The sequence below is a fragment of the Pelobates fuscus genome, chromosome 4 (assembly GCF_036172605.1).
Source record: "Pelobates fuscus isolate aPelFus1 chromosome 4, aPelFus1.pri, whole genome shotgun sequence".
Classification (NCBI taxonomy): Eukaryota; Metazoa; Chordata; class Amphibia; order Anura; family Pelobatidae; genus Pelobates; species Pelobates fuscus.
The window spans coordinates 209413193-209425399 of NC_086320.1; the positions used below are offsets into that span (position 1 = coordinate 209413193).

General features: G+C 43.6%; 1 protein-coding gene across 1 annotated transcript in view; it reads left to right on the top strand.

Moving 5' to 3' along the window:
- MOCOS (molybdenum cofactor sulfurase) overlaps positions 1–12207 on the top strand; it is a 560804-nt gene that overhangs the window by 315353 nt on the left and 233244 nt on the right. Inside the window, exon 6 of the mRNA XM_063451877.1 lies at positions 5222–5421. Within this exon, the coding sequence (XP_063307947.1) occupies positions 5222–5421 (200 nt within the window). The remainder of the gene's footprint in view (positions 1–5221; positions 5422–12207) is intronic.

A 12207-nucleotide genomic window follows, 5' to 3' on the forward strand; every position in this document is an offset into this window, starting at 1 on the left:
CCCATTTCTCCCAGTTTCCTTAACCCCTTAAGGACACATGACATGTGTGACATGTCATGATTCCCTTTTATTCCAGAAGTTTGGTCCTTAAGGGGTTAAAGGGACACTATAGTCACCTGAACAACTTTAGCTTAATTAAGCAGTTTTGGTGTGTAGATCATGCCCCTGCAGCCTCACTGCTCAATCCTCTGCCATTTAGGAGTTAAATCCCTTTGTTTATGAACCCTAGTCACACCTCCCTGCATGTGACTTGCACAGCCTTCCTGTAAACACTTCCTGTAAAGAGAGCCCTATTTAGGCTTTATTTATTGCAAGTTCTGTTTAATTAAGATTTTCTTATCCCCTGCTATGTAGACCCTTCACGAGCCTCCTGTATGTGATTAAAGTTCAATTTAGAGATTGAGATACAATTATTTAAGGTAAATGACATCTGTTTTAAAGTGAAACCAGTTTTTTTTTTTTCTTGCAGGCTCTGTCAATCATAGCCAGGGGAGATGTGGCTAGGGCTGCATAAACAGAAACAAAGTGATTTAACTCCTAAATGACAGTGAATTGAGCAGTGAAATTGCAGGGGAATGATCTATACACCAAAACTGCTTTATTTAGCCAAAGTAATTTAGGTGACTATAGTGTTCCTTTAAATGTCTCAGTGTCCCCATGTCTCCCAGTGCCCCCGGGTCTCTCAGTATCCTAGTGACATGGGGACACACTGAGACATTGTTACACTGGGAGAAATGGGGACTGGGCGACATGGGGACACTGACACTGTGATACATAGGGACACTGAGACACTGGGTGACTTGCGAGACTGAGACACTGGGAGTCAGGGAGACACTGGGAGCAATCCATCTATACAGCAGAATCAAACTGTGAGTAGTTTGTTGGTGATTTTACAGAATTTTATCTGATGTCACTCCTTGTGATTTACATCATGTGATGTCACGCATAACTAATTAATTATACAAATGATTAAGGCTGGTATTTTTTTCCAAGAAAGGTGGCAACCTTAACTACTCTTCACATACTCTTGCTTAAAGGAGCACTATAGGGCCAGGAACACAATCATGTATTTCTGACCCTATTATGTTAAAACCACCACCCTGTCCCCTTCTTGCCTCCCTAAATATAGTAAAATATTACTTGTATTCAAGTATGCAGCTGCTGGCTCTGCCTCTGAACTGACTGTCTGCTGACATCATCAGAAGTGGTGGTCTGAGCAAATTACAATACTTCCCCATAGGATTGGCTGAGACTGTCAACTAGGCAGATCAGGGGCAGAGCCAGCACAAGTCCAACATAGCCCTGGCCAATCAGCATCTCTGCATAAAGATAAATTGAATCAATGCATCTCTATGAGGAAAGTTCAGTGTCTGCATGCAGAGGGTAGAGACACTGAATGGCAGTGCTGCACAGTAGGCAGTACTGCACACTAGGCAGTACTGCCCCAGGAAGCACCTCTAGCAGCCTTCTAAGGAGCGGCCAGTGGAGTTATTTTCTCTGAAAAGACAGTGTACAATGCAAAAAGCCTGAAGGGAATGATTCTACTTACCAGAACAAATACAATAAGCTTAAGAGGGATATATGGGAACAAAACTTGTGTGGACTGGCTGACAATAAAATTAGTTTAGGTAATGCAGACGTTGGTCTCTCTAACACTGTGGCATGTCCCCTTTCTTCTACACTCACTACATACACCTTTTCTCTGTCTCAGACTATATACCAGGAACTTGCTAGTAAGAAGGTAAGGAGACAAGTGGACCAGCGAGTGCTAGGGGACAGTCCTTAGAAAGTATGGAGTGAGTGTATCCAGTGGCGTACATACCAGGGTCGCAGGGGTCGCGGCTGCGACCGGGCCTGGCCCACCAGGGGGCCCAGCCACCCTGTGACCCAGGTATGTATGTCACTGGGCCAGCCTCTTCCCCTGGGGGGCCCAGGAGCCGGCCACCTCAGGGCCCCCCGAGGCTGGCCCTCGTGTCACCCCACGGCCGGTCCTGCGGGCGCGCGAGGGAGAACTCTCCCCTGACTGCTTCCTCTTCAGCACCCTCGCGCGCCGCACTGATACCGGAGCCGGAAGATGACGTCATTTCCGGTGCCGGCATCACTATGCGGCACGCGAGAGAGCTGAAGAGGAAGCAGTCAGGGGAGAGTGCTCCCTCGTGCGCGCGCCCGCCTGCTCACCCAGTGACCGCCCGCCCAGGAGCCCAGCAGCACCACTGGACCCCAGGGAATCCCCTCAGCGCTCCAAAAGGTAAGGAGGCTGGGGGGATTAAATTAAAAAAACGTGTGAGTGTTAGTGTTACTGCGAGTGTGAGTGTTACTGTGAGTGTTAGTGTGTGTGTTAGTGTTACTGTTAGTGTGAGTGTTACTGTGAGTGTTGGTGTTACTGTGAGTGTTAGTGTTACTGTTAGTATGTGTGCTAGTGTTAGTGTGAGTGTTACTGTGATTGTTAGTGTTGTTGTTAGTGTGCGTGTTAGTGTTACTGTTAGTTTTAGTGTGAGTGTTAGTGTGTGTGTGTTACTGTTAGTGTGAGTGTTAGTGTTACTGTTAGTGTTACTTAGTGTTACTGTTAGTGTTAGTGTTACTGTTAGTGTGAGTGTTAGTGTGTGTTAGTGTTACTGTTAGTGTGTGTTACTGTGAGTGTTAGTGTGTGTGTTAGTGTTACTGTTAGTGTGAGTGTTATTGTGTGTGTTAGTGTGAGTGTTAGTTTTACTGTTAGTGTGAGTGTTACTGTAAGTGTGTGTGAGTGTTACTGTGAGTGTTAGTGTGTGTGTTAGTGTTACTGTTAGTGTGTGTTACTGTGAGTGTTAGTGTGAGTGTTACAGTGAGTGTGAGTGTGTGTGTTAGTGTTACAGTGAGTGTGAGTGTTACTGTGAGTGTTAGTGTTACTGTTAGTGTGAGTGTTAGTGTTAGTGTGAGTGTTAGTGTTACAGTTAGTGTTACTTAGTGTTACTGTTAGTGTTAGTGTTAGTTTTACTGTTAGTGTGAGTGTTACTGTGAGTGTTAGTGTGTGTGTTACTGTTACTGTGAGTGTTACTGTGAGTGTTACTGTGAGTGTTACTGTGAGTGTTACTGTGAGTGTTACTGTGAGTGTTACTGTGAGTATTACTGTGAGTGTTAGTGTGAGTGTTAGTGTGTGTGTTAGTGTTACTGTTAGTGTTAGGGTGAGTGTTAGTGTGTGTTAGTGTTACTGTTAGCTTGAGTGTTACTGTGAGTGTTAGTGTGTGTGTTAGTGTTACTGTGAGTGTTAGTGTGTGTGTTAGTGTGTGTTAGTGTTACTGTGAGTGTTAGTGTGTGTGTCTGCTAGTGAGTGTCAGTGAGTGTGTTACTGAGTGTGTTTGTGTGTCTGCTAGTGAGTCTGTTTGATGTCTGTTAGTGAGTGTGTGTTTGTCAGTGAGAGTGTATGTTTTGTAAGTGAGTGTGTATGTATGTCTGTCGCTGAGTGTGTCTCTGTCAGTAAATCAGTAAATGTGTGTGTCTGTTAGCTAGTGTGTATGCGTCTGTTCATGAGAGTGTGTGTGTCTTCAGCACTTATATTTCTCCAGCGCCGGACTCCCTTGGCGCTGGGGATCCCTCCACCTCTCAGCTCCATAGGAAAGCATTGAGTAATGCTTTCCTATGGGCGGTTTGAATGCGCGCACGGCTCTTGCCATGCATGCGCATTCAAACCGCCCATAGGAAAGCCCTACTCAATGCTTTCCTATGGACGTTTAGTGTCTTAGAATCGCGGAAGCTCCTCTAGCGGCTGTCAGTGAGACAGCCACTAGAGGCTGGATTAACCCTCAGTGAAACATAGCAGTTTCATTCATTGAGCTGATGTGATCTGGGTGTCTGTAGTGGTTCTTTAAGTGTGTGTGCATCTGGCGTACATACCGCGGTCGCAGGGGTCGCAGCCCTGCGACCAGGTGCCCGCCACCATGTGTTGCGGCCCCGGCCCGCGCAGAGTAAGCGGGGGGGAGGCACGGATCAATTTTCGCACCGGGGACCCATGGGTCATGTGTACGCCACTGAGCGCATCATTAGACGCATTTATGTCAACCTCAGAGTGCTGCCTGCATAGTATGCCCTTAGTTGGACAGCATGCAGGATTGGCAGGCAGCCTAACATGCATTCATGCCAGGCTGACGTTCCAATTCTTTGGACAAACATGCCCCCTTTTTGGGCATGTTCACCCCTTTTGGCAGGTCTGGTCACGTGATTCGCGCCAGTGGCACACCCTTTTACCCTGCCCATTGTCTTCCTGCTTCACTGGACACTGCTGTTAGGGGTTATGGATTTATTTGAAAGATGAAAGCATAAATCAGAGAGAGATTAGCATAGAGTATGTGTTTTCTTATAGCTGCATCCTATGAGTTTCCCTCCAGCACCATCTCCATCAGATACATGACGCTTGGGAGGTATGACTGTTTGTGTTTTTGGTTGATAAGATTCCGTAATTAGGCCCATCATAATTGTCAGCACCAGGCCCACTGTGCTCTTAATCCGGCCCTGGCCGTGCCTCATTTTATAGGGACATTAGGCCAGGTGCAGTGCAGGTTCCCGAGGGACCCAGGTATGTTGTCAAACTGTACTAAAATGGTTTGACTATTTACAGTGGGTCTGTGTACTCCTGGCACTATAACACTACAGAAGGCTGTATTGGTAATGATCCCTGGAGGGTTCCTTTAAGTACCTCAAATAATAAAAAGAACAATCATTTTGTTTGCACTGATCTATATTTGTATAGTTTGCTTAAATCTTGGTAAATTCAGCAGCATTGATATTAAAGTAGTCTTGTTCTGAGTAGCACTTCACAAATTCAGTTTTTTTTTAATATGATTTACATTGTATGGCTATTCCATGCCTATTTTTATATATAATTGCATGTCTCCCGGTTTAGTATTTTCTATGTGCACCCTAATGCCAACACTTTTTCTGCCGTGGTCTCATCCCTTATAGTTGAAACTCACTTTGAATTCCACAAATTCACATTACAATACCCTCCATCTTCCCAAGATTATTAATTTATTTAACCATAGCAAATTAATTGAAATCAAAAGGCCAAACTTTTATATATAAAAAAAAAAAAAACACTTTGAATGTTGTCACATAAATTGAGTTATATGACTTTCAATTCACTGCAGCTTCAAATATAGTGAATGGCCTTGCCAATATGCAACAGCAGAATATTAAAACTGCCCTTTGTAACAATGTAAACCCGTAAACACTTGGTTTTGTTTTTCAGGTGGAATCAAGAACATCAGAAATCATACCCATACTCTGGCTAACTACACTTACTCTGTACTGTCTGCCTTGTGTTATGCTAATGGACAACATGCAATACATATCTATAGTGACACAGAGGTTAGAACTTTGGATGTGCAAGGCCCAGTCATTAATTTTAATGTGCTGGATGAAAATGGAGCCATAATCGGCTACTCACAGGTACATGTTGTTGTTTTTTTTTTCTTTCAAGGTTCACATCAAGCATTAGCCACTATCTGTGAAATTGTCTCTCTGTTATTGATTGCAGTACATTATCCATTTATCCTGCATTTGTTTATTCTCCATGTTTATACACAACGCTGACATGCAGAGCAAATTTTGCAAATGCTGTTTCTGAATTCAAAAATAGCCTAGACGATTCTGGGTATATCTATGTTATGAAATAGATGTACAGAACATTTAAATTCCTGCATTTTGTCTAGCATTTCAATCAAAGCCCTAAATTCTCAGGCAGTGATTGGATGTTCATTCTTTAATACATTTATTTTTATAAAACGAACAAAGTATTTATTGATTTAGTTAGTAAAATGTTATATTTTTCCCTTCTGCATATATGGTTGAAAGAAAAGTAACCCGAGTTGCAGAACGCGTTTGTTTAAATGACTATGATGTGAAATAGAGCAATCAAAAGGGGGTGGAATGTGATTAAATGCAGAATGAGATGCATTCATAAAGAATCATGGGAGTAATAATGGCACATTGGAGAGAGAACCATTGTGTGAGTTAATGACATGACGTACTGGTAAAAATAATATTATGTGTTAGGGGTGAAAGGTGGGAAAGATGATGTGCAAGACTGGAGTAGAAAAGGAGGAACTGACTGATATAGGTTAGTTGAAATGGTTCCTAATGTTTTTTTTTTTTGCATGTAGTGTTATGGCATTGACCTCCATATAATAACCCCACTTGTATTTCTACTGCATAAACTCAGGGCATTATATTTAGTGTTAGAATTCTTAAACTCCCAGCCCCTACTCACCTCTGCCGGTAAAGTTGATTGTTGTATCTCCATAGTAACCATCACTTCCGGTCCAAGCTTCCCGCCAAACAGCTCCAGTCTCCAGCAGCAGAGGTGTCCAGCTGAATCCTCCGTCCGTTCTGCAGCCCTGGCACCCGGCTTCTCCCTGGTTGCGGTATTTGGCTTCCGGTCACGAGACCGGCACGCTCACGTAAGCGTGTGAGGGAAATAGCTTTCGTCTATTTCCCTCCGTTCGGGCCTAAAAACTTAAGGGTAGGCTCCCTTTTTACTTATACATTACCTGTTCGTGCATACTTACGCGTTCGTGAACTTCCGCGTTTGTGCGTTTAAATTAGAAGAACGCCGGTGTGGCGGAAGCAGCCCCGCCACTTGTGCCTGGAGAGGACTGCTTGCCATCCTCTTGCCATGTGATTATGGTCCCTGGGAGGTTTGGCCCTTGAAATAACAGATTTGGGCATATTGTATTTTATTATGCTGCTGCTGGCCCTGTAAGAACCATCTGGGGACATACTGTGGAGTTACTAGGTGGCCACCATTTCATGTATCAGATGCACATGGTGAGAACAATGGATGAAGCACATGGTGAGAAAAATGGATGGCGGCCATTTTAACTCACAGACACTGTTTGGACTTTTCTACACGGTGCCATCTCGCCGGTATTTGGTGCACAAAGACATTGTGCAGTAGTTTTAAACTATACAACAGGGGACACATTATACAGTAATTATTTTTCATATAGCCTGTATATGTTCTGCGGAATCTGCATTAAACTGTATCTTCCAAACTACTGAACAGATATGGGTGAATTTTGGATATGTGGTTCACCCAGATCCCCCAGTTCCGATGATATACTATTTTATGGGGTTATTGCATGTTTTGGGGTCCCTGTGATATGTTTTATAAAACTGTATTTCTCTGTCTGTGATAATTATATTACCCATTGTGTTCAGTAATCATATCACAGGCAGAGGGGAGGATTGATTGGTTATATGTCAAAACCCTGTGGGCAGTACTATGCTTGTGGATTGTGAATAAAAGAGGCTGTATGTGCCAGTATGTTCAGTTCTGCTTGACCTCAAAATTAAGTGTCGTGTCGTTATTGGGGGAATTGGATTGTATGCTGATTGCCAGGAGTGTAAGCTGATTGTATGCGTTTCCTGTTCAGCTGTTTACAGCATTCATATGCTTGCGAGCATTCGTATGCTTCTCTGGTTCGGTGGTTGTGGTGTCTGCTGCAGTGCTTGGAGCCCTCAGGAAGCGCTAGGAGCATCCTTCAACGGAGGTACCCAGTCGGGGTGCCAGGTGATCCGTTACAGACGGCTATACCGTTTGTTCGGGTAAACTCTGGTACAATTTCGTTAAATTCTGGTATACCATTCGTTCATACGAACAAACTATACTAATATATACTTACCCGTTCGTTCATTTAGCGATTTGTGCAATATTCTGTTCACTCCTCACATACTTACCCATTCATGCACTACTTATATTCGTGCGGAATTAGGCGAATGCACACTATACTTAGCTTCAGTGGGTCCCCCGTGCGGTCTAAACTGCAGATCCCTGTTCGTGCGAATATCAGCTTTTCGTTCATACGAACTAAACAACCATTTATTCATAGATACTTCCCGTTCGGTTACTTAACTGTTAGTATTAAATCTGTCAGTATTAGTTTATAAAACTTTTTTATTACTTCAACCATTTACTATTTTCTCTGTGGCTCTTGGTTTAATTATGTTTATATATAAATTATGACACTTTATCTCAGTACTCGGTTATTTATTCCAAGGCTCTTTGGAGTTAACCCTCTGTGTTTTAGGTACGTTATACACTTAATAAAATTCTTCCTGACGCCCTACTACTTTGGCCGCATTTTTCAACTCCACGCCATCCCTGTACGCCGTCACAAACTTATATATTAATGTATAGCACGATCCTCTGGAGGAATTTTGCAAACCCTACATTTCTTAGTTTTCTCTATTTTTCTTTAGCTTACGCAGACATTCATTTTAGCCTCTGTTACATTTCTTTGGTCGCCACAGATTGCCCCTTTGTCTTGTATGTCTGCATAAAGTTGTCAAATTCAAGTTCTTGTATTTACAGTTCAGGTATAGTATTTACTCACTTCTGTTCAATCATGTCAAGGCCTCAGGCAGCCTTCACTCTAAACTTGTCACAAACGGAATTTGTTATTTAAAATATAATGTCATAACCATTGATAATAAACAATGGCTTTTATCCATAGCTCCAACACTATTCTAGGCCTCCTCCGGTTTTCTCCGTAAAAAAAAAACACACCCATCCAAGTACCTGTACAACAAATCAAGGTACTCTACTCATTACGGGACTTTTTATACAAGACCCGACACGGTCTTCATTCATACTGCCATCAGGCAAGAACCTACCCAACCTATGTAACCTGGTACCCCGCTACATTACCAGGTATTTGCGTTCTTACTCGTTAAGAGCACTTGCTACCTTAAGGCCTCAATCAGCCTCCCTCTATAGCATAAACTTGTCCCAGTTTAGACTAATCATTCAGATCCCTCACCTCAGGATCTCACGTTACGCTCCTATAGCCACCCTTTACTACTAAGCATACGCCCCTACATTACGCTCAAATACATCAACCTCTGTCTTACACTTAGGCTTCTTCTACGATACCAGCAGCGGCCAAGCCACTCTTCTTAAAAACACTTAAAGGTTCAAGTTACCTGTTATAACCACTATCAAGTTTAGTATCCACCCATTACACCATAATTGCCATTTAAACCCCTAGAAAGCAAGTGAACTGGCTTACAGGGTCTAGGCTCTGGCCCTAGCTCACCCAAGTAAATTACGGTCCCGCGAGGCCATCTCCCACCTCAACACGGAGGTACGGCCCCACGCCCAAATCATAGTTAGATGCCTTGTTCGCCCTTCTACAGGGCCTCACTTTTCACGGCCACACGTTTGAATCTCCTTAACAGTCATCGAGAGGCCAAAATCCTGCCACCACGTCTGTGGCAACAAACTTCCCTCGGCCAAATCATAGAGCCTCTCACCGCCACTCGGCACTAGCAGGGCCTCACTTGTCACTAGATCACAGTTAAGTTTTTCGCTTCGGCACTAGCCTTACAGTCCAGTTCACCTAAGGAACACCCCCCCTCATTCCCCTCCCTGTCCCCTCCTTATTCCCCTCCCTGTCCCCTCCTTCGCCCTACTAAATCTAATTCACCAGTTCATTTCTAGAATGTCTCAAGAACCAGCCCCCACCGACGATTTGTCTGCCAAAGAGATCCTGTTTACGCCTATCAGACCAGAGTCTCCAGGCGAATCTCTCACCCCCTCTACTCCTACGTCCTTGAGAGCATGGACTATTCCAAAAATTACGGCGTAACTTAGGCTAAGGGGCATCCCCTTTCCAGCTACGGCTAGAAAGGCGGTACTATACAGATTCTTGACCAATCAGGCCCCAGAGCCTATGTCAGGCACTAGCTCTCAAGGACAACCATCAGGCTCTTGCACGGCCACTCAGGACACCCTTGCAACAATCCTGGCCAACCTGCAGACCTTGAATAGCAGGTTATCTAAGGTGGAGAGTGCCATCTCCTCCCCAGGTAACCTCCCTGACCTCTCAGCCCCCGTCCTGGCAGTCTCTGCTACAACACCACACTCCCCTATACATCCCCCTGCAGCACCTGCCACAGTTACGTCACCTTTTGTGTCACCAGCACACTCTGTCCCATTAGGAAAGAAATCCTAGGTGGGAATGATGTGTGTCTGGTGTCACTGCTTATAGCCTCACAAGATGTGCTGGAGAACCGGGCATATAATTATGGGGATATATCAGTGGTGCTTAAAACCAGATATCCCTGGCTTAACAAAAAAACTATCAATACCACAGTTTGTAATAGCCTTCAGGATATACCGCGACGTCATTTGCTCGGTATATCCCCACAGAAGAGAGGAACTAGACCTCTATCTGCATAAAGTGGTGGATTTGGGCATCAAGCACGGGGGGTCATCTTTTTATGATTATCCCAAATCAGTATCAGCGAAGGCGGCGACCCATCTGAAGCAGTTTAACATTAGAATGAACTGGTGTCAGATGGATACTGAATTATTCTGTCACCACTTCGCTGGTCTGAGGCCCCGTCTTGTGCCGTATGTAATTCCACATCCCATACGGCCGATTTGTGCCCCTCTGAAGCTGGTCCATCCACCTCCACTCCCACCCCTCAAACCACTTTCACCTCTCACACTAAACAAGCGGGTGGTCAGCAGGATAAACTGGGTAGACCCAGGGATGTATTTACCACAAGGCAAACAAGGCATTTGCCTAGGGCGGCACTTTCGGGGGGGGGGGGGCGCCAAAAAAACACCACCCTAAGCTTCCAGACAAATGCCTTGTTTGCCTCAGTAAGTAGAAGTATAGATCAGGGTGTTTCAGTGGATGTGATCTATTTGGATTTTGCCAAGGCATTTGATACAGTTCCACACAAGAGATTAGTGTTTAAACTCAAGGAAATCGGTCTAGATGAAAATGCTTGTTCTTGGGTAGAACATTGGCTTAAAAACAGAGTACAAAGAGTTGTTGTTAATGGTAAATTTTCAAGCTGGACAGAGGTGGCAAGTGGTGTCCCTCAGGGGTCTGTTCTGGGACCCCTTCTATTTAACATGTTTATAAATGATCTTGAAGACAGCATTGAAAGTCATGTTTCAGTGTTTGCAGATGACACAAAACTTTGTAAAATAATACAATGTGAACAAGATATTACTTTGCTGCAGAGGAATTTAGATAGACTGGAGGACTGGGCACTCAAATGGCAGATGAAATTTAATGTTGAAAAATGCAAAGTTATGCACTTCGGCGTAAAGAATACACAAGCAACGTATACCCTTAATGGAAGCGAATTAGGGATAACAACACATGAAAAGGACTTGGGAATTGTTATAGACAACAAACTATGCAACAATGTGCAATGTCAATCAGGAGTGGCCAATGCCAGTAGGGTATTGTCATGCATGAAAAAAGGCATTCATTCTCGGGACGAGAATATCATTTTGCCTCTTTATAAATCACTGGTAAGACCACATATTGAATATGCTGTGCAATTTTGGGCACCAGTTCTAAAGAAGGATATTATGGCACTAGAAAAAGTGCAGAGGTGGGCTACAAAATTAATAAAAGGAATGGAACATATCAGCTATGAAGAAAGGTTAACAAATGTAAACCTATTTAGTTTAGAAAAACATTGCCTGAGAGGGGATATGATAACATTATACAAATATATTCGGGGCCAATACAAACCATTGTGTGGAAATCTATTCACAAACCGGACTTTACATAGAACACGAGGTCATGCGTTTAGACTGGAAGAAAGAAGATTTCATCTAAGGCAAAGGAAAGGTTTTTTTCTGTAAGAACAATCAGGATGTGGAATTCTCTGCCTGAAGAAGTGTTTTATCAGAGTCCATACAGATGTTCAAACAGCTACTAGATGCATACTTGCAAAAACAGAATATTCAAGGATATAATCTTTCAATGTAGGGTAATAACTGCTTGATCCAAGGATAAATCTGACTGCCATTCTGGGGTCAAGAAGGATTTTTTTTCTTAGCTTGTTGCAAAATTGTGCTTCAAACTGTTTTTTTTTGCCTTCTTTTTGATCAACAGCAAAAAAACAAATGTGAGGAAGGCTGAACTTGATAGACGCAAGTCTCTTTTCAGCTATGTAACTATGTAACTATGTTCTGGGGTTGTCCACCTTACTGTGAGTAAGTGAGTGTAGCTGTCAGTGTGTGTCTGTGAGTGAGTGAAAGTGTGTGTCTTCCAGTGAGAATGGGTGTGCCTGTGAGTGTGTGTCAGTGTGTGTATGCCATTTTATGTGTATCTGAGAGTGTGTGCCTGTCAGTGTGTCTGTCAGTGAAAGTGTGTATTGCTTAAACAGTGTGCGCCAATGACTGTATGTATGTGCCAATGA